We start from the raw sequence: 25,295 nt of genomic DNA, 5'->3' as shown, positions 1-25,295 counted from the left end.
TAAGGACCTAAGCATTCATTGGAAAAGAACACAAATATTTTTACATGGCTAGATGGCAAAAATCAGAAATTGTCTGTGGTATGCCCAGATGCAATTTTAAGAACAGCTATAAGATGCTCAGAACTCACAACTCTGCTGAACACTTTCTAGAGCTATAATTTTTCATTTTAAATTCAGTTTCTCTGGCCTTTGACATACTGCTCTTTGATATACTGTGAAGTGCACATGACTTTTTGCAAATATTCCCTCTCACTCTTCAGGGAAGATTTTTTTTCCCCTCCATTACAAGAAAATGACACAATTGTGTTATTAAGTGGTAAAATTATTCACACACATTAAACTTCAGACCTTCTTGGTTGAGATTTCTCATGATGAGGCAAATGTTCCTCAACAAACAAGGGAGACAGCTGTGGGTGGGATCAGTAAGCCAATGACTGCAGAAGAGACATGGCAATCAATAAAATGAGGGTGAAGTGGAAACCCTTCAACCCAAGGCATGAAAAACAGTGCCTGCAGAAAAAACACTTCTGTTGTTCTGAGGAATCAGGACTCCTGTGTTGGAAGGGACCCTAAAGGTCACCTTGTTCCAATCCCAAATTTAGCTTATTAGGGGACAAGATTTAAAATCCAGGGATAAAGAAAACTAAGCAGAACTATTAAGCGGAACTATAAATAAATATAAATAAATCCCACAAAAAAAAGTAAAATAAAAGAATATTTTTTAATTACTGACAAACGTGTTCTGTTTAAAAATCATGACATTTTCTGATTATTTTCTTAAGATGAATAAGGAAGACACAAGAGACATTTCATAAACAGTTATTTATTAAAGCAAACAATTTCATTTTCTTAATAAAATGAAATTAATAAAATCACCTAAAAAAACTGTCATCAACAAAACAGGTCTTTCTGCATTTATTTTTACTGTACTGACTTTGCAAAAGAAGTGTTTGCATAGATTGTACAGTTTTCCATTATTACCATCTAAAACAGCTTATTCTTTTGAAGTTCTTCAGTATTATAAGGAATGCTTTGGTTCATATTGAATACAGTAGATAGATAGAACAAATAAAACAATAATAGCATTTTATGACTTACTGGAGTAGCTGATCTTCAAGTCAAACCCAAAATTTATTTACAAGCAAAGACAAATAAGCCTTACCCTTCTTATTCTGAACAAGGCAACAGCCCTTTCAGAGCTCTACCAAGTTTTCCATGATGCCTTTTCTTGTTTCCATTTGCCATTTTTAGCTAGAAAAATTCTGAAAGATATCTGCACTCTCAAGCCAGTTCCGAAAACAGGATCGCCCTTTGTCTCTGATCTGTTTTCTTCCCTTGTCAGTAATGACTTCTCCAGTCTGTTTCACAATCACCAGTTTAGGAATTGCTGTTATGTTGTATTTCTTCTTCAGATCACTGAGGGGGGAAAAAAAAACAAATTAAAAATAAAACACACCATTGGGAGCATTTTAAGAAAAGTCCTAATCTCTTATGAAGGCTGCTCCACTCAGGAACCACGGGAGAGCAGAAGTGGTGAGTCTGGGACAGAGCAGCATCCTTCCTGTGACTGCTCTTCCCTGCTGCCTGCAGTCTCCACAGGAGCAGAGCCTTTCAGAGACTTAAAGCCACATGGAAAACAGGCTATTAATGCAGGAAACAAAAATAACATTTGTGAGGACACAAAACATGCAAAGAGAAACAAGAACACTTGCTGACACCAGCACACAGAAAATAACAAGGCGTGACTAGTAATTCAACAAGACAGAGAAGGCTGATATTTGTGCAATATCAGCCACGTGACATAGTAAAACAGAATTCACTGTACTTCATATAGATGAGTTGGAAGATATCAGTAAGATGCAAACTAAAGAAACTAAAAACTGAAGTGGAAAACGGGAGAAAGAATCAGAGAACACAGCATAGGAAGCCACCTCAGTTGAGCATGATACAGGCCAGGGAAATGGCAAGATGAAAAACACCCCAAGGAAAACAGTTTAACACTAGTTTGTTTGTTACAGGACAAAATAAAGAAGAGGCAAAGAGCAAGGCACAAGGGTCTATCTTTATAGAATGATCGTATCTCCTGTGCAAGGAATTCACCTTGCTTGAAAGGCTGACATTTCAGTGCAAATGAGAAGGTAAAATTCAGGACAAAAATTTTTGAAACTAAAGCTTCGTCACTAGGACTGAATAACTTTTTGGCATGAATTTTGTTTAACCACAGCTGCAGCAGTTACAAGACTGTAGGTGAGCTCCGAGTTCATTAAACTTCTCAGTGGACTTCAGACAAAAGCAGAGTTAGTTGCTGAGAGTGCAGGTCAATTAGAAGAGTTAGTTTCAAGCATTTCCAGGAACTCCAGACCCAGCTCATGGCCCCAGCTCCAACTCAGAAAGAAAAGCAGATAATGAGTGTCTGAAGCTTCCTTCCACGTTTTTCAGGACATTGCAAAACCAAATCCTTTCCAAACACACAGCAACAGCAAAGCCACTACTTTCACTAACACTGAATGTCCAAAGAAGAAAAGTAAACCTTTATTGAATACAAATCATCAGGCAGAGAAACAGGTTGATGGTCAAAGAGTCAGAACCACGCCAGAGTGGTTTCCTCACCCTTTTCAAAGTAAGCTAAAAGGCAGAAAAACTATTACCCACCTCCTTGGCACATCTACTCATTGTAGTAGATGTTCACATGAGAGAGCCGTGAATGAAACAACATTGATTCTAATAAAATCCTAATGTTTCATTTTAGAAGTTAAAGAAAACACCTTCCAGCACATAGTCCTCACAAGCAATATCCCACAGTTTTAGTGGCAGGAATGCAAGCTACGGTGACAGACATCTAACAGGAAAAGTGAGGAACATAAAATCTACATCTGAGGCATAAGGGGTGTGCAGTCTAAATTGTTTCCAGCAAAAAATGTAATCAGCTTTTGAGGAAGAAGTCACATGTTTCAGAAGGGGTGTAAGAAATAGGTTAAGTGAACTACAAGAGATCAGCTAAAAGTAAAAACCTTGCCAAAACAAATATGACCTGTTTTGTGGAAAATCACCTTCCTGCATTGTTTTATATCAATAAAAGTGAACAGAAATTAAGCACCTTTAGAAGAACCAGAGGACAGACACAAACAATAACAGAAGAGCCAAATTCCAAAATATGAACATCTCTTTCAAAACAAAATGTAAATACTAAAAGAAAATGTAGTGCCTGAGCACCATCACCACAAGCAAGAACATTTGCTAGGTGAGGTTCAAAACTCAAAGAACTTTGAGTAGAAAAAAAAAATATAGACATTGTTAAAAAACACGTGGCACTGATATAGACATTCTCCATGATTTCCTGGGGGCAAAAAAAAAAAAAGACAAAATACAGAAAATAAGAGTGAAGTGAAATACTGGCCCAGGCAAGGCATTCCTGAAACATTACTTCCCTTCTGTATTTTTGTTTAAGAGAATTAAAATCAACAGGTGAAGGAGTCTGCTCTGCCATTACATTGGCTGTACAATAATGCAGGAAATAATACAGAAGCAGCAATAATAAGTTATAGAAATAGGTTTGCTTCCTCAGTGTGAATTCTGAAATAAAAGCAATCAACCAAGAATCTCCATAGAACCTTTCCCGAACCTGCTAAAATGGGAGGAAAAACACCAACAACATTCCAAAGCAAGTTCATGTAGAAGCTGTGTAAAATCCCATCACCCCATACCACTTGAATGACAAACAAGGGGGTGGGGTGGAAGATGCTTTCTGTTGGTTCAGTGGACAATAAATTAGCTTGGGATGCCCAACACAGTTGTAGCAGAGACAGAAGAGTAGGAAGCTGAAGGTGATTTGCTATGGAGACTGGAAACTTACACTTTGCTTTCCTGAGGGAATGCATAGATGGATGATCCACTCCAGCACAGCATCTTGTTTACACAGCCTCTTGGCTGAAGGCTGCTTGCATCAAATCAGACCAAAGAATGCACAGATTTTGCTTACATTTGCAACCTACAAGAGAGTGGACCTGAAGGTGGCTCAGGAACAGTTCTGCAAGCAATGCTTCTTAACCACTGTGTACTTGTGCTTACAAAAATTGCTTTTTAAAACTTGTTAAGATCACCCTCTCCTACAGGGATCTAAAATCCCATGACTCACTCACCTGCACAAGTGACACATGTGCCATGGGACTAACTGCAAAGATAACCTATGAAATCATTAAACATAAATGGAAATATCATGAGCTACAAAGGCATACTCAACTCAGAGTAAAATACAGTGATGTAAATGATGACATTCTTACTCAGTTGTCTCAGTGTCCCCAGTTAAGAGTAAAGCTATACTGTGTCTTACTGACTAGAAAAATCTTAAGACCCAAACAGACAAAGCAGAAGGAAAGCTATTAAAAAAATAGCTATGGAAGACTGAGTGAGTAACCTTTGGACAGTCACAGGGAATCTTTCAGTCAAATCCTTTGTCAGAACTTGGCCATGAAGGTTTGAACGTGAAAGGGCAACCTTCATTTCGCAGAATCACAGAATATGCTGAGTTGAAAGGGACCCACAAGGATCATCAAGCCCAGCTCCTAGCCCCACACCTGACACTGAGATTGAGACAAACTGGAAGTCATAGCAATTGTTAGGTCTTTTGATCCTTGTGAGAAGGCTGGATGAAAATTTCGGAGAGCGTGGATTTTATATTTCTAGATAATACTGACATTGGCTGGGACAGGGCTAATTTTCTTCACAGCAGCTTGCAGGGTGCTATGTTACCAAAATAACTTTGTTTTAGCTATTGCTGAGCAGTGCTTACACAGCACCAGGGCCTTTTCTGTTTCTCATGCTGCCATGTCAGCGAGTAGACTGGGGATGCACAAGAAGTTGGGAGGAAACACATCTGGGACAGTTGATCCCAACTGGCCAAAGAATATTCCATATCATATAACTCTATGATTCCTGAAGAAAGGAGGGGGCTGATCCATGGCATAAGTGAGCACTTTCATGTAAAAGTTTAAGCATCACAAGAGGGTTTTTAGGATGTAAAAAACATGGGGCAAATTTACTGCAATCTTGGGAACGTACATATTACACTTATGTGTAATGTGATGTCTGATATTTGAATTTTAACAGCTTTCACTCGGAAGTGATGGCCACCTTGCTAATCTGCTTCTAGCAGTACACCCTCTAATGCACAGCTGTAAGTATTTTCTTTTACTTCTGAAATTTCTACATGAAGTGAATGAAGTAAAATTTCTCCACTGTTAAAGGTTAGACGCATAAGCACGCACGTCACACGGTTGGGATTCAATTTTAAAGTGTTTGTTGAGATTCTGGGAGAGGAGTCTAAAAAGATTAAGAACTGCTAAGACACTTAATGTTATTCTTCTGCCTCTGTTTTTGGCAACTGACCCCCTCCCAGTATTCCTGCAGGTGTCAATACACCCTCATACCTAAAGCTTCCTAACATAAAATGTGCCTACAACCTTTTATTTTCCTTTTACGTGAATTATGTGATTCTAAGTCTCACTGAGGTGCACAGGTCATGGTCTCGGGAAATACCTGCTGTCTATCTGGAAGCCTGCAAGACCTCCTGCACGTGCTAGGCACCCTCACAGGGAAGGGTGCCTTTGACAACAGGGTTCAGTGCAAACACAGCAGCGTGTCTGACAATTAAAATGTCAGCACCATTTACTGGCACTTCTTGTTGGCATGTTCTGTCCTACACCTGCTTTTCCTCTCTGCTGTTTCCTTTCTCCTCCTAGTGCCCACTACCTCCTACTAGACTGTCTTCACACTCCCCTTCAGGGATCAAAATCCTGTGCCTCAGGCAGCAAAAAAATTTACATTAACGTGCAGACAAAGCATCAGAACAGTATTTCCTATTAGTCATGCCACAGACCACATGAAGTAGTAAAGGTGGAGTCCCATCTCAGGGAAATAGTCAGGACTGACAGCATGGAAGAGTCTTGAAATCTTGCTCTGAATTCAGCATTTTGCTTCTCTGAAGGTAGTCTTAACACTGCAGTGTTATTATGAGTCGAAATGCTGGCTATTTCTTAACAAGACAAAATTCATCACCAAAAGAAACTCCCCACTTCTGTCTGAAATGTATTTTAGATGGCAGACTTAAAATTGGCTCTATCGTGTCTAGAAGAGACATCAATCTCTGCTGCAGTTATGTATCTTAAACACTGGAGTAACCAGTTAGGATATTCTAACCCCACTGAAGATACTGAAATGCTTTTTTCACACACTCAACAAAATAACCTATTCAAATTATTTTCAATGGAACTTTAAAAATATTAATTAATAAGTTAATAAATATTATTAATAAAACAATTATGTTAGTCAATTTTAAAATTATATTCTTGCTTAGAATTAGTACCTAGGCAGAATTATAGTTTGGTTTAATGAATACACATCCATCTGCCCTAAGTCTACAATGTTTTACCAGTATCCCTCACACTAAATTAGCAGTTAATCCAACCTAAGCACCCTGAGCACCTCCACAAAGATCTTTGTTGGTACATGCAAGAAACACAACTTTAAAAACATTGCCGTTTCTAACCCTCTGCACTTTGTTCTTCAGTAAACCACTACGATCTCTCAGTTATCTGTCGGGAAAAGCCATGTTTCTCTGCAGGATTCTGAAGGACATTGTGGATTTCCAGAGAAAAGCCAATTAATCAATCTCTGTACCTCCATTCCACGTGACTTGAGCAAGAGCAGTCAGAAATAAACCTCTAATCCACAGAGGCTGAAGCTGTAAACCCATTCTCACACAGGCTATGCTGAACAGCTTGCTGGGTGCAGGGACTTCAAGTGCTACATTTCCATCAGGTAACTTGCCTGTGTTCTGTTATGATTAGTAGATATCAAAGTCAATTACTGCCTAGGAGGGCTTTGGAGTATTATGGAAAATAACACTGCCATTTCAATCTATTTTAAAGTCAGCGGAAACTGTTATTAAAAGGCCTAACATCAACTGGCAGCTGGCATCCAGGAATGAGGCAAGGAAGGTTGTCAAAGTGCACCGACAAAACGAGATTAGTAAACCCTCTTCCCAGTTAGTTTTAGCTGGGGTGTTACACAGCTCTATCCCAGGTAGCACACGGGGGTGGATCTAGAGTTAAATGAAAGCTAGAAGTTACTAGAAGCACTAAAATAGAGTTCTTTATTAGAAGAGTAAATTTGGCTGGGAGTTTCATTAACCAATCTATATTTAATGAAGATAAAATTCACATTAAGTTATGAAGATATATCCCTGATTTTGATGTCATCTGCAACAATGTTTTCCACAATCTATTTATTTTGGAGGGGGTGGAACACAGAATCCCTTAGCCAGTATTTACATTTATTTTAATTCTCCAGTTACACACATTTCAGTGTCGTTAAATATTTTACCTCTGCCCCCGTAATCCCAATCTGTACTTCCCGGTGGGAGCTAAATCAGATTTCTCAAAGTCATTCAAATGAGTCTCCACCCTTGACCTGGGTCATCAAAACAGTTCTTGGTATTATGCTTCACCCCGTTACTTACACACAGTCACTTACACACAGTCACGTCCTTTTCTTTTGTAGTTTTCATGAGCAAGCTACTTACAGGAAGGTCTCTTTAGAAATCTATCAGCACAGGAATTTTACATCCGAGTCACCACGTGCAACGTGCCACCGCTAAACTCAGCTGACACCGTATCCGCCTGCAATATTTCAGTTTGCTCTGCTCTCGTCCGAGTCGTTCAGCTACGAGTTTTGCTGCTTCTTCATTTGCCTTTTCCCCAGAGCGCTAATCTAAACAACGCAGAACGACCTTAGTAACAACTCTACTGCCGCGCTGAAAAACAGCCACCTGATCCTCATTTGCCACTGGTTTCTTTCTAACTCACTAGTCATGTCGTCTCGTTAATACCTGGGGGCTTTACTTAACTCTTCCCCGAAGATGTTTTGGATCCTAAATTGAGCAGGCAAAACCGCGCTCTTTACAGACGGGACGGGCTAAAGCCGAGTTACTCCCCTGCAGAGAGCAGAGGCTGTCACAGTGTGTGCCAGCGGGCGGCACGGTCCGGGGAGCGCAGGGACAGCCCGGGACAGCCCGGCACGGCCGAGATACCCTGGGCTCCGGGGACACGGGCGGCAGGGCAGGCGAGGGTCGGCGGGGCAGAGCTGGCGGCCTCTGTGTCAGAGACTGCCCTGTCGGATGCCGTGCCCACCCCCGCCCTCTCCCGGCCCTCGGGGCAGCGCTGCCGGCACAGATGCTGTCGGAGAGCACCGGCCCGCCCCGCCGGTACTCACTGCTTGTAGGGGTCGTGGAAGGGCAGGGCCAGCCAGTCGCCGTGCATGGCGTGCATGTAGCCCACCATCTCCTCGGCGCTGTGGTCGGAGGAGATGAAGACGACCTCGAAGGGGGCGGGGGGCTCGGTCTCCTCCAGCAGCTCCGTGTAGAAGTCGCAGAGCACGGGGGTGAAGTCGCGGCACGGCGAGCACCACCCGGCCGAGAAGTACAAGCCCACGACCTTGTTCTGCAGGGCCTCCTCGGGGTCCACGCTGCGGCCGTCCCTGCTGACCAGGAGCCTCCCGCTGAACACATCCACCATCCTGTCCCTCCCGGACCCGCCGGGGCTGCGGGACCCGCACCGGGACCGACGCTCCTGCCGCGGCCCGCCCAGGACAGCGGTCAGCGGACACTGTCCCCAGCCCAGCCACACTCCCACCTCATCCCCCCACGGCCGCCGGCGCTGCCTTTTTATACCCGCCCGGCAGCCAAGGGGGCGCGGCCCCGCCCCGGCCCCTGCCCCTCGCTCCTGCAAGGGCCAAATCGGCTTTCTGAGGACGCACGGACAGCTCAAGCCATGCTGAAGACGTCGAACTTTAGATAAGTTTGAGCAGTAATCGCCTGCGCACCAGCATCGGGCCCCTTCAGCTCACCGTGGTCTCCACCGTCTCTCCCCTGAATATCTCACCACAAGGCTTGGCCAGCTTTGGCACCAAACTTCTTTATTGTCGGGTGTCCAGCACTGAATTTTTTCACAGCATGGAAAATCATCTGAATTCTGGCTATAAAAGGGGGCTGTCTATTCTCTGTCCAAGCAGATGACAGGAATTCTCGTTTTATTTCAGCGCATTTATTGTGTGCTTGGGTTGAATAATGCTTTTCTCCTCCAGCTCATACTGAGTTAGAAATTAATAAAAATGACATTGTATTACAAATACGCAATCTCTTTTTTGCCTAAAGCAACCTGCAATAAGGAAATTAAAGATGATTTGGCCATAGAGGTATTAAATTGCAGTTTAATTAAAGGATTGGGGTAGGGTGATAACCCCACATTGTCTCCTTTTCATTGCACAATACCCAATTAGAAGAGAATTTATCTTTAAAAAAATTATCAGAACCTCCCAGAACCAATTCTAGTGTTTATAATGGATACTCAAAGTGTCTAATGGAACTAGCAAAAGAATAGTTCACACTAAAACTGTGTGTACAGTGAACCTTATTGCTTCAGTTCATAATATCTGAGAAAATATACTTTCACTGGCTGAAGAAGAAATTGGTAGGAATATCAACAGTGAAGCTGTGGTAGCCTGAACTTGCATGGAAACTTTTTTCTGCTTTTTGGTGATTCTACAGGTTTCAAAGGCTTCGGCTCCATCCTTCCACAAGCAGTCTCACAGAGGCAGGCGATGGCAAATCAAAGACTCTGATGAGCCTAATTTCTCATTTGTGCTGTTTTAAGAAGTGCAACATTCACAGCACCTCTTTCTTCTGCTTCTGACATCAGGTTGAAGTCTGAAGGGAGGAACAGCACAACACAGCACTCAAAAGTTGGAGAAAGGATTGATGAGAGATGTGAAAGACGGGAGGATTATGTTGTTTAAAATATCATTCCTGTAATGGAAGGAGATACTTTGGTTTGAAAATGACATAGCCCAATAGTCCACGAAAATGGAGAAAGGCTACATTTGAATAAAAACCACTTTTCAAACACCTAAGCAATTCTTCTTGTTTTTCCACTAGAATTTATACATGGACATAAATAAAAAGGCCTAATTTGTAATGATTAATTTGCATATAAAATATCTCTTAGAAAATAATGATGAACTATTTTCTTTTAAACATTCTTTTTAAATATTTCCTTTAAACTATTTTCTTTCGCAGAAGAAGAAAACGGTTTTTAATTAGCAATATCTGCACAATAAAAGGAAAAACGGGTAAGAGAAGGGCAGATGAAGGCATCTCCCAATTCAAGCTGACCCTACAGCCAGGTGGTTAGTTTTGATGAACGCTACCAAAAGACCCACAACATTGCTATGTTACTTCTGGGGTTCTTCCTTGGGCTCTCTCTCACATTTTCAAGTATTTAAAATGATACCTTGTTCCTTTCAATCAGGACAGAAAGTGACAGCGGATAAACAAAAATCTTGGGTCAAGTGGATAGAAGAAAAACACGTTCCAAAAAGAAGACCTCAAAAGGAAAGGTGTGTGTGCAGGAGGTGACGTGTGCTCAGTTTATTCCTGTACAAAATCAAACTGGAATTTTTGACTTCAAGTATTGCTATTCTTACATACCAGTGGATTGAGGACTTAAATATGTAGCAGTCATTGATACAACAAGGAAAAACAACTGGGTTTTTAAATTCACTTTCATAATACATAACAACATGCTTTACAGCAGAGGGTTATTATAATCGGAGTTATCAATGAGAAAACAGGTAAAGCCACTTTCCACAGTGGGAAAAGAGCAAAACAAGCTTCTTTGTATCAATCAAACATTTTAACCAATGGGCTGTGGAAAAAAGCCAGTACACAAAGAATTACTGAGCCAAAAAAATTTAAATTTTACCATGCACAAGATGCCAACTAAAGCAGTTATTAGATACTGAAAGCATTCCTCAGAGCTGACACATTTGGAACACTTTTACCTCAGCTGGGTTCACGAGACCCAAACACATGGGTCATTATTACACAGTCAGCAGTGGTACAGATATTTAGTGAAGGTTCATCCACAGCTCTTCTTGGATCTACTTCCCCTACATAACCTCCAAACACAAAAGAAAAAACGCTGTCACTTTTTCAAGTAGGAAAACTTAACAAATAAGCAGCACATGTGTTTTTTTAAATTACAATTATATTAATGTTATTCAAACTGTCTAGTACCTAATGACATGCTGCAGCAGACACCAAAGGCTAGCTGTGAGGTAAGTAATCTTACTTTTCCTGAATAAGAGAGATACTGGGACAAAGTTTGTCATTCTTACCTGACAGAGCTCAAGAAGCATTTGGACAACATCTAAGGTACATGGGTGTGATTCTTGTGGGTGTCCTGTGCAGGGCCAGCAGTTGGAATTAGATGGTGCTCGTGGGTCTTTTCCAAATCAGTATGTCCTATGACTCTATAATTCTATGACAACAATTTTTAAACAAACATTTGGAACATAGCCCTGGGTCCCACTTTAACATGAGTTACTGGTGTAAATAAACAATAGCACATACAGCAAGGATGAAAGAATGCCCTTACAAATACTTCTATATTAGCTGGATTTGAGAGTTTACAAGGAATATTATTCCTTTTAATCAGGAAATACTGAAATCTATTAGTAGATTCTAGCTATGTCAAAAGTCTGTTACAGGAAGTGCAGCAACTAGGGGGATATTCTTTTCATTTTCTCTATTTAAAAATTAGCAGTGCTGAACATTGGGAAAATAGCAAAGGTGTACGAATTTCTCCTTGCAGTATGAGAAGCCTGATTCAACCATCCTTTGCATCTAACTTTATCCTGATCAGTGCATGTCAAATTGCCAAATAGTGCCATATAGTCTAAATACCAGTGCTGTAGTGTTTCTGACTCCCAAGCAGGTACAACAGGGAAGCAAAGCAGAGTCATCTAATACAGCAGCAGCTGCATGGCAACAGGGAACAGCATTTGTACCTGCAGAAGTGGAAGAACACTGTAGTAAAACTCCGCTCTAGTTTCATTTGAGTTCAGACTGTTATTCAAGCAGCCTCTCTTCCAGCTAGATTGACTGAGTGATTTAATCAAACCAGTGATTTCAGGAGAACATTCACAATATTAGTTTTCATGGAGAGGTCTATATTTTAAAGCACAAAAGGATTATATTATTTTTATTTACAGAAAAGGAAAGGACACTACTAAAAGGCTTGTCATGTATAATGGCATCATTTCAGCCTAATAATACATTTTCAAGCTTCATCTTTAAAAGATACACTTGAAATGACCTATTGTTTTGTTAGATTATTATGTTCATTACACACTCAGAATGTGACACCAATACAACCAGAGCATACTTTGAGTATTCAGCTTTGGTTTTGTGTTGCCCCCATTCCCATTTCACCCTCTGTATCTTCCTTCATTAGCAAAAAAAGGAACAGGTCCTGGGGAAGCCAATGTAAGTTTGTATGAAGGGAATGTTATTTTAAGGCTGGGATTGCCATTTAAATTGCTCGTGCTTTATCTAGCCACTATAAAATCCCAAAGACCTTCCCTTTGCACAGACATTCCCAGAATACATAATATTTCCTAGCCTATAGTATCACATGCTCTAATTTTAAAACCATTAGAAGCAGAGAAGTAATTGGGAGAGCAATGTCACTAGAAGACTATCACAGGTTAAAAACTCCACTACCAAAAACCAAAACCAAAACCTAAGAATATAACACCTGTTCCCTTGGTTGAAGATCAGTTAAGAAAACAGTGACTGTATTTCAGAGCTCTGAAAGGACATTTAACTTGGGAGACTGAAAGATGTCAAAGACTCAGGTGTTACCTGCTAGCCTGTGCCTCATTAACTTTGATTTTCATATAATCACATAATTTTCATGGGCATCCCTGCCCAAGGCAGGAGGTTGGAACTAGATGGTCTTTAAGGTCTCTTCCAACCTGAGTCATCTTACGAGATTTGGATTTTCAATTCTATAGAAAATCATCTTAGCCAAGGGGAAAAAAAATAATCATACACGTGGGTGCTGAGTAGAATGAATCCTTATGCTAGTGTGGTGGGTTAACCTCGCATGACTGCCAGAAAACACCCAGCTACTCTCTCAGTCCCCTGCCCCAACAGAACAGGGAGAGAAAAAACGTGCTGAGAAAGTTCATCAGTTGAGATAAAAACAGGGACATTGTTTACTGAGCATCATCACAGGCAGGACTGACTTGACCTAGGGAAAACTAATTTATTGCCAATTACAAATAGGGAAGGATGGTAACAAATAAAGACCAACCCAAATATAGCTTCCCTCCCTCTTCTTCCCAGGCTCAATTTCACTACGGAATTTTCTACCTCCTCCTTCCCAGCTGGTGCAGGGAGCTGGAAAATGGGGGTTGTGATCAGTTCATAACACTTCATCTTTGCTGCTCCTTCATGGAATCAGAATTGTTGGCGTCGGAAGGGACCTCTGGAGATCAAACAGTCCACTCCCCCTGCCAAGGCATGGTCACCTCGAGCAGGTGACACAGGAGCTTGTCCAGGCAGGTTTTGAATGTCTCCGGAGAGGGACATTCCATGACCTTCCAGGGCAACCTGTTCCAGTGCTCTGCCAGCCTCAACGTACAGAAGTTCTTCATGAGCTGGAACTTCTTGTGTTTCAGTCGCTCCTCATTCCTCTTCACGCTTTTTCACTTTTCCTCCCTGCTCCAACGTGGGTCCATTCCATGGGCTGCAGTCCTTCAGGAACAGACTGCACCAGTGTGGGTTCCCACTGCGCTGCAGTTCCTGCCAGAAAAACTGCTCCAGCATGGGCTCCTTTCCACAGGGCCACAGGTCCTGCCAGGATCCTGCTCCAGGGTGGACTTCCCGCAGACTGCAGCTTCCTTCAGGGAATGTCCACCTGCTGCAGCATGGGGTCCTGCAGTGACTGCACTTGGATGTTTGCTCTAGTGTTGTCCTCTCGGGGTGGCAGGACAGCCTGCCTCACCATGGGCTTCACCACGAGCTGCACGGGAAGCTGTGCTCTGATGCCTGCAGTGCCTTCTGCCCCTCCTTCTGCACTGACCTTGGTGTCTGCAGGGCTGTTGCTCTCACATAATGTCACATTTCTCTCACAGCTGTCTTGCAGCATTCTGTACCCCTTCTCTATTACTCTTTCCAGAGGTGCCATTAGCTTGGCTGATGGGCTCAGCCATGTCCTGCAGTGGGACTGTTGGGGTTGGCTGTGTCCCCATCTATTTTCTCACAGAGGCCACCCCTACAACCTTTCTGCTGCCAGCATTTGGCATTTATACTATTACAGTTTACACCTATTTTGAGTTCTTGCATTCCGACAATAACTTCAACTCAAAACTTGTGCTACGGTTGAAACAATTCAGAAGAGGAATCACTGTAGCTCAATCATCTCCTTCAAGAGATTGTTAAGGCTGCTAACTCTGAGAAATGGCTGCTCCAGGGAGGGCTGTGGGGCTAAGCCACAGGAACAGACCACTGCAAATGGGACATGGTAAAGAGGCAGGAAGTTGGGTTTGGGATGCAAGGACCTGGAAGCTCTACATGTTGTCTCCATAAACAAACAGCTAAGTCTTAAAGAAGCCTCAAAGCATAAGTCTTTGGTATTCGCAGTAAGACCACATTTCATTCTGCACCTCCAGTTGGCTGGGGCACAAATTCTTTCTGAATTTGGATCTTGAAAACAAGTAACAGACCTGGAGTGTGACAGGACACCCCCAGTACCAGAGCGCCAAGACAGAGCCCTCCTTACCTGTTGTGAATCACATTGCAAAGACAGCACTACACAGTGGGATAACCTTAACCTGGCCCAGTGCATAAGAGATTACTGCTTCAGAACTATTTATATCCTTACAGCTCTGGTAGAAAGGCTAGTAAACAGAAGGTTCAGTCGCTGCCATACCGTGCAGGAGCCTGCTGTCTCACTGCCATCCTCAAAGGCAGTTCAGGTTTCAGTCCCAGGTGACTTCACTCCATGGCACCCTTTTCTCTGGTGGTTACCCTGCACCTTTACTCTGCCAGGCAGCCATTCAAGGTTGGTGACTAATCCCAGTGAGAAAACCCAAACAAACATTGAAATGGCATTAGTTATTTCTAAAATGCTTGCAGTGATAGTTTACCAAAAAGCAAAGGTCTACAGAATTCAAATTTGTCTTAACAGCACAGTGCATATTTTCTTTGTTATTAATTGACTCAAAAAGACATACTCATCAGCATCACTTATCTTTGCACTCCGGAACCTATGCTGAGTGCAAAAAAATGTTTATATTCCACGAAGGAGCATCTCAAAACAAAGCATGAAGTGCATCACTGGCTTTCTGCGGTGAAGTTTTCAGCACTCTTCAAGTATTTCCTTCCTGAATACATGATCGTATTCTTTAAAAATCTGAAGCAATTCAGATCTTCCTTTTCAAACTTTCAGATTATCTGTAGGAGTATGATTACATAGTAACAATTAGTAGCAATTTTAGGTAGTTGTAATTTTGTAATCCGCAAGAGTGGTATTCGTTGGAAGTAAAAATTCAGAATTTGGAGCACATATGATGTTAATTTGGGCCATTTGCCTGCATAGTTTATTTTAAATATGAGAATTTCCATGTAGTAGACTAAATCTGTGGAAGTCAAAATGCTATGCATCTTCTAGTCTTGCAATATGAAGTCAAAGGCCAGGATGTTTGTATCTACAGTGTTAGAAAGCACTGCCCCTTGTGAGCAATAATTAATCTTTATTATCTTCAGTAAAACAATAAATTTCTTACACACTATAAGCATCCTTTTGTTTAGTCTTACTTTCAATTCTTTTAGAATGAACTCTTATTTGCAGCTCATGATCATTAGATAATGGGTCCTTTCGTTATTTTCTGTTTGTTTTTTTTTTCCCCTACCATCAGAAGTTCTGAATCAGAGTAGTTAGCTTTTTTACCTCATTGTTTCATAAAGCTGCACTGTAACTTGCCCTTTCATTTTACTTCTTGTCTGCCAGCTTCTGAGTAGACAATACTCTGAGCCACACTAACAATAGGAGGGAATTTTGTGCCAGGCAGGACTGATATCCTTTTAAGGCAGAGAACCCAATGAGTGAACAATGCTGGGAAATACTGAGGATTCCCAGCAGGACTCAGTTTCAACTTTCATGATGAAATGTGTGGCAATGTAGCAAAAAGTTGCTTGCAAAAATTGCTATCCTTTCTACACTTTAGGTATAACCTTAGAATCGTTTTATCTTCTCTAGTGCTTCTGCTATTAGTGTTGATTTATTTTGCTCTTACAGATTGAAAGGTTAATTTTGTTTTGACTCATTAAATTAATGAGAGCTTAAGTTAGACAAATATAAGTTAAAAATGGCTAGAAGTTAGTAAACAGTGTTGTAAAATCAAATTAATGACAGCTTTTATGGAAAGTATGACAGTGTTCCCAGTGCATGGCTCCAGTGGTAAAGGTCTTTATGAACATAATTTAAGCAGACATCCCACAGTCCATTTCAAAGCTGAATACACCACATGTAGCTAGTTAGTGCAGTAGGACTAAGAAGCATCAGCCCAAAACCCAGAAGAATGCTGCCCTGTCACTGAACAATCTCTGAAAAAAGGAAGAAAAAAAACTCTTCTCCCCTCCCAAAATAGTGTCAGTTTATCTGAAACCACTTTGATCAACATGAATGAGTGTTTAAAGTAGTGTTAAGTTGTGCTGATTTTTTTAGTTGACAAAAATACGCCTCTCACATGTGAGGTCACGGTGGAACATCCTTACAAAGTAACGAGATTATGCAAATCAAAGTAAATGTGCAGATGTCCATTTTCAATACCAAAGTCAGCTTTGAACAGATCAGTCTTTTAGACCTGAGGAACAACACGGCATCAAAATAGTCAAAAAGGACCTGTAAATGTCAGACCCCATTGAATACAAGGAAATTTAAGGATTAATTGCATGGGCGTGGGTGGAACCAGTGCCAAAGCAGAGGGGTTTTTAAACTGTCAGGCTGAAAAACCATTTACACAAGTTGTGTACAAGTGAGTTATGCAAATCATATATGATTCCAGAAGGATACTGTGCAGAAATTTGTAATTAACATCCAAGTAGAACAGGGGAGTGCTGACACCACCTTACACTGCTGAGACCTCAGCTGCTTTCTGTTGTGCATACACAGGTGTGTATTGTGCATATGCAGCTCTACACTCAGAGTTTGGAAATCAGGAAACTCACAAGGCAGTGGGAAGAGCAGAAAAAATGCTCACTACTAGCTTGATAACTTTCTCAGGCTGCCAATTCTGAAATAAATTAAACCAGTGTGGTATTGATATTGGCAGAGTTAAGTGCTGTAACGTTCCAAGGCAGGAACTTACTGAAAAAGAAACAAGAGTTGGATTGAAAAAAAATGCTTCTAACTGTGTAAAAACAGTGGAAATCTATTATCCAGTGGTTGAGAATGAAAGAACATACCTGTAAGTTTCTTTGATCTGTTCTTACTTCTTCTTTTAGACCTTAATGTTAAATCCTAAATTGCAGAAACCCAACCTTTTCCAAAACATCCTTACTGAAGTTTATCCTTTGCAGAAAACAACGGAATTCCCTGATGTCATCAACTGCTTACAGCATGAATATAAAAAAAAAAAATAAAATTCATGTAAAAATAAATAACTCACTGAACAAAGAGCAGCTTTTGTTATTCCTCCACCCCCCCCCTCAAAATATAACCTGTTCATACGCCCAAGGAGGAACCTGACAAATGTGAAAACACAGTACAGTAGTATTATCCTACCCATGTAGCTCTGGATAGGACCCCTACTGCCACCACCCTCCATCTGTGGAACACTACTGTCTTCAAAGCATTGGCAAAAGAGCTGCTTCTAAGTGAGCTCATAAGTAACCAAGCTTTCAGGAGCATTTTCATTCCTACAGTAATAGAGAACAAAAAACACCTCTGCTTTTATAAGGCTCCTCTTTTTTTTGTTATAGTGGAAGATGCCACCAAACTGAAGTTGGTTTATCAGAAATTGGTAATACAGAACACGTTCAGGCATTAGTCATAAAACGTCAGCACATCTAATTATTGTAGCCAGCTCACAGAGATAAGCACCTGGTTTTTGGAGGTGATACTCCTGCTAAAGTCTTAGACTCTCCCTAATCACAGACGTACACAATATAAACCCTCACTGGGACCAGTGTCTCAGGCAACCAGACAGTATCAATGGGACAGGGAACTAGGGGAACTGAAGAGGCTTGGATATTGATCCCAACTGCATGCTGGCATGCTCCAGGTTCTCCAGTATACACCTAGAGATCTTGGTGCCTAAAATGTATTCCAGAATCACAGAATCATTTCGGTTGGAAGACACCCTTATGATCATCCAGTCCAGCTGTTAACCTAGCACTACAAAGTCCACGCCTACATCACGTCCCTAAGTGCCACGCACCCTATATTATCAGAAAACAGGTAGTAATAAAGAAAACCTCTTAAACATGGATAGTCTGCCTCAGTAATTTAACTATACAAAGTCTTCACAACAACTTGTAGGACTTTATAAAATATACAACATGCTAATGTTTTCTTCTCTGCTTATCACCTCTAATTTGGATCAACTTTGCATTTTCTCACCAGCAAAATACGCTTAATTGAATTTTGAGTTTTATTAATTCAAAGCAGATGAATGTATCACCAAAACACCGCCAAATGCTTCTGCTGTTTGCCACTGCTGAAATATTTTGTGTCCTCTAGAAATAGACTGCTTCACAGACCTGCACAGTCCCCTGGAGGGGAGTTTTACTGTGTTTAGTGAAATACAGTTTAATATTACGCTTTACCTTAGTCAAATTCCATCCAACCAGCATTTTTACTTCCTTGAAAAAAAGAACAAAGATTTGGCTTTGCAAGCAAACTTAATCATAGGGCAATTATTATACCAGCTTACATGGCTCATCATTAAAATAACAAATCCTTTTAATTACAAAAAATTAAGAAATTGCTTCTTCACAATCGGAAATCACATCACTACATTTTGCTCATGAGAACAAATTTACAGGCTTAAGTTGCACATAAAGGGTTTATTTTAAATGTTTTAAGGATAGAGTTACATCATAATTATAAAAATTACTTACAGAATTAAGTAACATATTTAAAGTGTTTATACTTCTAAATGCAGAGAACAGGGAACTGTCTACATTGTTCAAAATAAAATAAAAATAATGAAACCAAGCTCTAAAGATGAATTCACTACCTAATTTGAAAATGTGAACACGAAGACCTCTGAACTATACACATACCAAGAACCATCCTAACTGCACTAATGATGTAAAATACAAAATGCACAGCATTTTCAAGGAACCAGAAACTGTTTTTATTGTAATTAATTTCCCTGACGCAACTAGTTATTTCTCTCTGACGATAAAAGCCCCCATGTTTAAACAATCCATTTAGAGAAGGCTTCCACCTATTGCAATAAAAAGGGTTTTCCCCATGTTTACTCCAACATAGTTTATAGGGTTTGGCACTCAAAAGAAAGAAGAAGAATGTAATGCTTTGCTATTCAAGTGAGATTTTATTTTTTCTTTAACAGAATACATGGTCCCTTCAAACGCTGTATGACACATACAACTGGAAAATTACCTTCCGTTGGCACTATGCTCGTCTCACCGGTGCATTTAATCCTACTAACAACCATTAAACCACACAATAAGCAAATTCACAAAAAACTGAACACAAAATAAAAACAGAACAAAACAAAAACCTAAACATTTTAACATGCAACTTTAGTTCATTACATTGAATGTTCTAACCCTCTAAGCATGCAAAAAAGGATGGTCTGCATTTAAGTTGTGTTTTTTTCCCTTTTTAGAAAGTTTTACATGGCAGCCTGACATCACACACACGCACACACACAATATACAACAATACTACAGCAGGTAAATGTGAAAGATGAATAACTTTTATACAAAGATCCATGGCTTGTGCCATCACAAGCCCTATGTGATTTTGGAAAGTAATGTTGAACCCCTATAACAAGGAACCAACATTTAGTTACCAGGGTAACGCAAGCACTGCATGCAGATCTGAAACATGAGCCTAAAACAAAGCCCAAAGCAGATGGGCAGGGAGTGGAATTAGTCTCAAGCCTCAAAAAGGTGGTTTAAGCTATCAAAAAAAAAAAAAAAAAAAAAAAAGAAAAAAAGGTGAAAAGAAAATATCCACACAACAGACAATGGGGACACTGAAAAACAACCATTAAATTTAACAGTTTGTAGATTATACTCTAATTGGCAGAATACATGGTGTATTCAAGAGGCTTGCAGAAAACCCACAAATGCAAGCCTAATGCTAAAACTGTTCCAGTAGACCTAAACCTCAGATATTTCAAAACAAACCTTATTTTCCTCAGATATATAGCCCAAAGTTCAGTGTACTAGGTAATTCATGTATCTTGTGTATAGTCAATACACTCACTCATTCCTGTGCCACAAATATCGACTTGGGCTCATGGAGCCAGGCTCAGCTTTGAGATTTACATGCAGGACTCTTAAGAGTCAATAGAAAACACAACAGATCTGCAGGATGAAAACACTGTGTTGCAAATCTGCTCACTTTGTTCAAACACAAGAAACGTTTACGACTCAGGTACTTACTGCATAAGGACTGCATCAAGAAGCTATTCACTGAAAGACAATAGCCTGCCTTTGGTTGCCCATGATGAAATACTGGACATACTGCAATATAGTAGCGATGGACAAAGAATTAAGGTATCATATTTATACGGAGAGTATTTATTACCATTCAACAGCATAATGAGGCACAAGCCTTAAGGCTAAAATATGAAATCAGGCAAAAAAAATGGACAGAAAGGGGCTTAAACCACTGAGTCTTCAATATCAAGAATACCCACAACAGAGGTCATCCAGACCTCTGTCCTCTGATTAACAGCACTTCTCCTGCATCCTTCCACTAATGGCATATGGTTGGATATCAGAGTATTTGTTCCTTCCACCAAGTGTTGTCTCTCTTCATGTACTGTATTCCTGTGAAGCAGTTCTTTGAAACCTGCGGAGCTCTGCCTCAATGTAACATGACAATTTTGCTGCTGTACTGGATCGTTGTTGCGTTTCTGATACTTTTAAAAGCTGCCACACTTAAGAAACCCTAAGTTTCATTTACAACTATCTTGCAAGATCAAAACCGTGAAAGGATTTTGCAGTTGTGGGCTGCTATTTACATCCACAATCTAATGCAGATGACTGAACCACTGAGACTGCCTACAGCTTCCATTAGATAGTACACCACTGGCATGCAGAACTCTAGTGTTCATAGAATGAAGCTCATGTTAACAGCATACCTCAAAGCAAGTACAATGTACACCACAAAAGGCAACAACAGGTTTAAACTGTAGATTTGTCCGGACACTCCTTATGTGGAAAAGCCAGAAAAAGAACAAATTGGGAAGATGCCTTCTTGAACCGAAATGATTAAAAAGCAAACCAACACAAAGGAATGCAACAGACTGAGCAGAAGGCAACAAAAATGCTTCTCCTTCTCCAAAGTTACATTTTCAATGCAAGAGGACACCCCCTCCCACTCCCCTGGCGTGACATTGTACTTATCATGTAAAATATTAACTACTGTTAGGCTTCTAAGTCCACACACAAACATTCAGGTTGCTAGGTTTTGATATTAAATGAGACTACTGATGCCAATGCGTAGTCTAAAGTCTTCTGAAGTAGCATATATACTGTTAAAGTTGTGGCACCAAGCACTTGGGTTTTGCTAAGAAGTGTGTATAACAAAGAAAGAAGTACAACATTTAGGATTGAAGGCAGCCTTGTTGCATGTATTTTACTGGTTCCTACATCTTGTAAATATGGGCCATTAACCTGCATTTTCTAATTAACTGGCTATACAGATTAAATGTATTTTTACAGTTTAAAGCCTTTTCACTGAAAGGTGCATAATTCAAACACTTGATATCCTACTGCCCTGTGACTAGTAAAAAAATGCACAAGTATTTCCACATACTGCAAGTTCTTAAAAAGCTAAATTTGAAACAAAGGGTAGAAACACAGCAGATTGATGTTACTTGAGTTAGGCACTCCTTGACGCTGCACAAACTGTTTAAACCTTTCAGGAAAATCACCTCTGTCCCAACCCTGAAAACAAGGACTGCCAGTATCCAGGAAATTAAATTTAATGTTACAAAAGAAGGCGTATCAAATATCAAACTACACTTTCATGTGGTAGTTGAACAAGTGAGTGCAAGGCTGAAGAAAAAGTAAAAATCTATGAAAAAATTTAGATTAATGATTACAATACTAGATCAACTTTACACAGCTTGAATTTGCAGCTGTTCTTTGCTTTTAACTCCCTCCTGCCCAAACATATTGACTTCCTTCAAGAAAAGGAGTTGTTTTACACAAAATGTGTCATGTTTGTATTACTCAGAACAAAACAGTTTTTTGCTGGCAGAGATTGTGGGTTCGCAGGGACATTTAAGCTTTCATTAAACTGGAAAGCAGTCAAGTCTTTGTGTCTACAAATTTTACATTTAATAGTTCCACAAATTTGGCAAAAGTTCATGATGACGTCTAGGATGTCTTCACCAAATCGTAGACATAAATATGGAAATCATCATCAAACTTGATGAAATAGACAGATGGTTTGGCTTCAACTTGATGAATGACCATGCCAGTCCTTTTTGAGCCATCTTCTTTGGCATATTCCACTTGTTTGCCTACCAGGCTGTCCACAACTTCACCTGGTTCCCGTTCTGCAGGAGGTGAATCATCTGTAACATAAATCCAGCAAGCTTTAGTAGACATTAATAAAATTTGCAACACAGAAGACAACTGCATAGTCTTCTTTAAAACTCATACAAACCAATTAAAAGTTGTAAGTATACGTAGAAAATTAATTTTGTTAAGACAAGCACCTAACAGTTGCCATGTTTCTAGAAAGTAGTTGCAGAAAAAATTCTCAAGCAATACTGCAGGAAGACAAAAAGAGCACTTTGATTGGTAAGAGAAGTAAATCTTTTGACAGGAACACTTATGCACAAGTCATAGAAAATGGCTGTGGATAACTGAATTTAAGCCACTGGCAGGAAAAGACACTGGGCCTCCTTAGCAAAAAGGTAGCCAAACTAAACCTCCCTCTTCCCACAGATATTATTCAAACTTTCAGTGCATGCATGCCACTGCAACAAAACCATCTCTTCTGAAATGGTGGTAGGTGCAAACTCCTTACTAAAAGGGGCTTTAGACTCCATATTTGAACAATGCTGTTGGTAAAGCCTATTTTCCTCTGTAGCAAAACCTAACCAGAAATATCCTTGTATTTTAGATGAACCCTATGGTAAATTTGGATACCAGAACGTGTGATTTGTAACAGGCCAATTGCCAAGGGACTGGCTACAAGCAAATCACAGAAAAAGTATGAAATAAGGTAAAAAAAATTACTGTATGGAGAACCAGAAGGTAACCACACCTTCCTTCTCAGCTCCTCTTATCTTGTTCCCTATTTAGACAAACTTGTGGTTTGTATTCCAGTGAGAAACGTTCCAAAGCAGTTGTCAAATCTGATGTGGCTTTTATTCTGGAAATGAGCTTTAAAATTAATAATTTTGCTCCAAGTTCAAATTAAGAATCCCTTACAGACTCCACCCATTTTATTTTCACTTCTGAGAGCTGGGAAAGAATTCTCAAAAGACAAAAAACCACCACCAAGGGATGAATAGATTGCCTTGTATTTACACTGAAAATTCTTCCACAAACTTGAGAAGTTTCTCTTCCATTTTTTTTTTCAGTCCCACTGTCACACAGTTATTTTCCTCTTAATATCAGTTTTATGGGAAGAGTCTTTCTCGGCAAAGATGTCAGCTCAACTCATATACTTTCACTTAGAAGTGCAGACAAAGTTTTAGTATCAGATCCAGTGATACATTTTTCCCTTACCAAAAAAAAAAAAAAAAGCTTAAAAGAAATGTTCTACAATTTGGTCTCCTAACATATGCAAAGCCTATATTTGAGAAGAGACAGTACCCTGGAAATTTTAGTTATAGTATTATGGCAAGTTCCAACAAATTTATAGAACTACTTCCAGGTATTCTAAAATCTGATTTGAGAAATACTACTCCGAAATACTAACATCCAATCATTGACTCAAGGACACAATTCAAAATATCTGGGAAGCATTCACATTCAGGGAAGGAAGCAAATATTCAGAATTGTTTAGAAAACAGGTAAGCATCAACAGTCAATAGTCTTGTGGAGAGCACAGAGGGAAAAGTACACTAAAAGCCATTAGTACTGAAATGGTAAGAAAGCATATAAGCTTTCCCTGCCCTCACCCCCAAAAGTGGAAGAAACCAAAGCAGACTTAAAATACATTTCAAGTCCTTTTTAATAGTTAAGACAAAGAATAAGTTGTGATACTTAAAAAGAATAAAATTGAAGGGAGCAACAGAAAAGGTGTTTGTTTGTCAGCTCTCCTGTCCATAAATACACACAGACAAATGTTTAGTACAAAAAGCTGCCAGAATAAAACAGTAACTGGCCTACTTACTTGAATCAGGCATAATGCGAAGGTCACCTTCTTTATAATCATCTAAGAGTTGGTACATGTACAAGACGGGATCTTTCTCGTAGGTAATATAAAACCACGTGTTCATAATAGGAGCTCGAGCCAAAACCATCCCCCTCCATTCATCTTTTGAGCCATCCTCTGTCTCAAACATATGTTCCACAGCTTTACCAATCATTGTGTCTGCCAGGTGGGCATCACTAATTCGAGATGAAGCTGAAACGACAGCATTTCACAAGTTCATTCAAAAGCACAGATATGTATCTTCGTGAAAAATAATCTTTACCCTTATTCATACATAAATCATCCGATGGGAAGTTAGTTAATTCATACACAAAACGAACACTGTCCATTCCAGAGAGTTTACTACTGAAGACTTACAAAACTTCAGAATGTAGTTAAAATATCAATGTATTACTGTGCTCCCCCTATGACGAAACAATCATAATGCAAGGTAAAGGGAGATCAACCGAGGCCACAGCAGCAAAGACTCTCTGTATTTTAACTAGACATTGCAGAGGCAGATGGGACAAGAGAAAGAAAGGCCATCCACAGAACAATTCTATGATGTTATTAACGGAACTCTGAGGTTTGGTTCCTCCCAATTCCACTCTACAGACTGCTACCTATTGCTTTGCATTTAGAAGAAGGAACAGCTTATTCTGTTTATAAACTAGTATTTACTTGAGTAAATATCAAACCTGGTGGTTTGAAAAACTGTCGTTTAACAATCCAGTGCGAATTCTGAACATCAAAAAGCATTATTACTAATCAAGTTATTTCATTTAGAAAATGCCTTCCCCACATTAT

General features: G+C 40.0%; 2 protein-coding genes across 5 annotated transcripts in view; both read right to left on the bottom strand.

Annotated features, from left to right (window-relative positions):
* Nucleotides 1-876: 876 nt before the first annotated feature.
* NXNL2 (nucleoredoxin-like 2) lies at nt 877-8,572 on the bottom strand. The gene is made up of 2 exons (XM_017821128.1): nt 8,269-8,572; nt 877-1,416 (listed from the first exon to the last, which is right to left on the bottom strand). The coding sequence occupies exons 1-2, from the start codon at nt 8,568-8,570 to the stop codon at nt 1,248-1,250; spliced, it is 471 nt and encodes a 156-aa protein (XP_017676617.1). The 5' UTR covers nt 8,571-8,572; the 3' UTR covers nt 877-1,247.
* Nucleotides 8,573-18,842: 10,270 nt separating this feature from the next.
* SPIN1 (spindlin 1) overlaps nt 18,843-25,295 on the bottom strand; it is a 46,225-nt gene continuing 39,772 nt past the window's right edge. For 3 of the 4 annotated variants that reach the window (XM_017821173.1, XM_017821174.1, XM_017821176.1), the window contains 2 exons: nt 24,468-24,701; nt 18,843-22,692 (listed from right to left, as the gene is read on the bottom strand). In XM_017821173.1, the coding sequence (XP_017676662.1) occupies nt 22,493-22,692; nt 24,468-24,701 (434 nt within the window). In that variant the 3' untranslated portion in view covers nt 18,843-22,492. The remainder of the gene's footprint in view (nt 22,693-24,467; nt 24,702-25,295) is intronic. The other variant, XM_017821175.1, reaches the window with a different exon arrangement.

This window comes from Lepidothrix coronata, unplaced genomic scaffold (assembly GCF_001604755.1).
Source record: "Lepidothrix coronata isolate B3197 unplaced genomic scaffold, Lepidothrix_coronata-1.0 Scaffold89, whole genome shotgun sequence".
NCBI lineage: Eukaryota > Metazoa > Chordata > Aves > Passeriformes > Pipridae > Lepidothrix > Lepidothrix coronata.
This window is presented reverse-complemented; position numbering and strand designations above follow the sequence as displayed.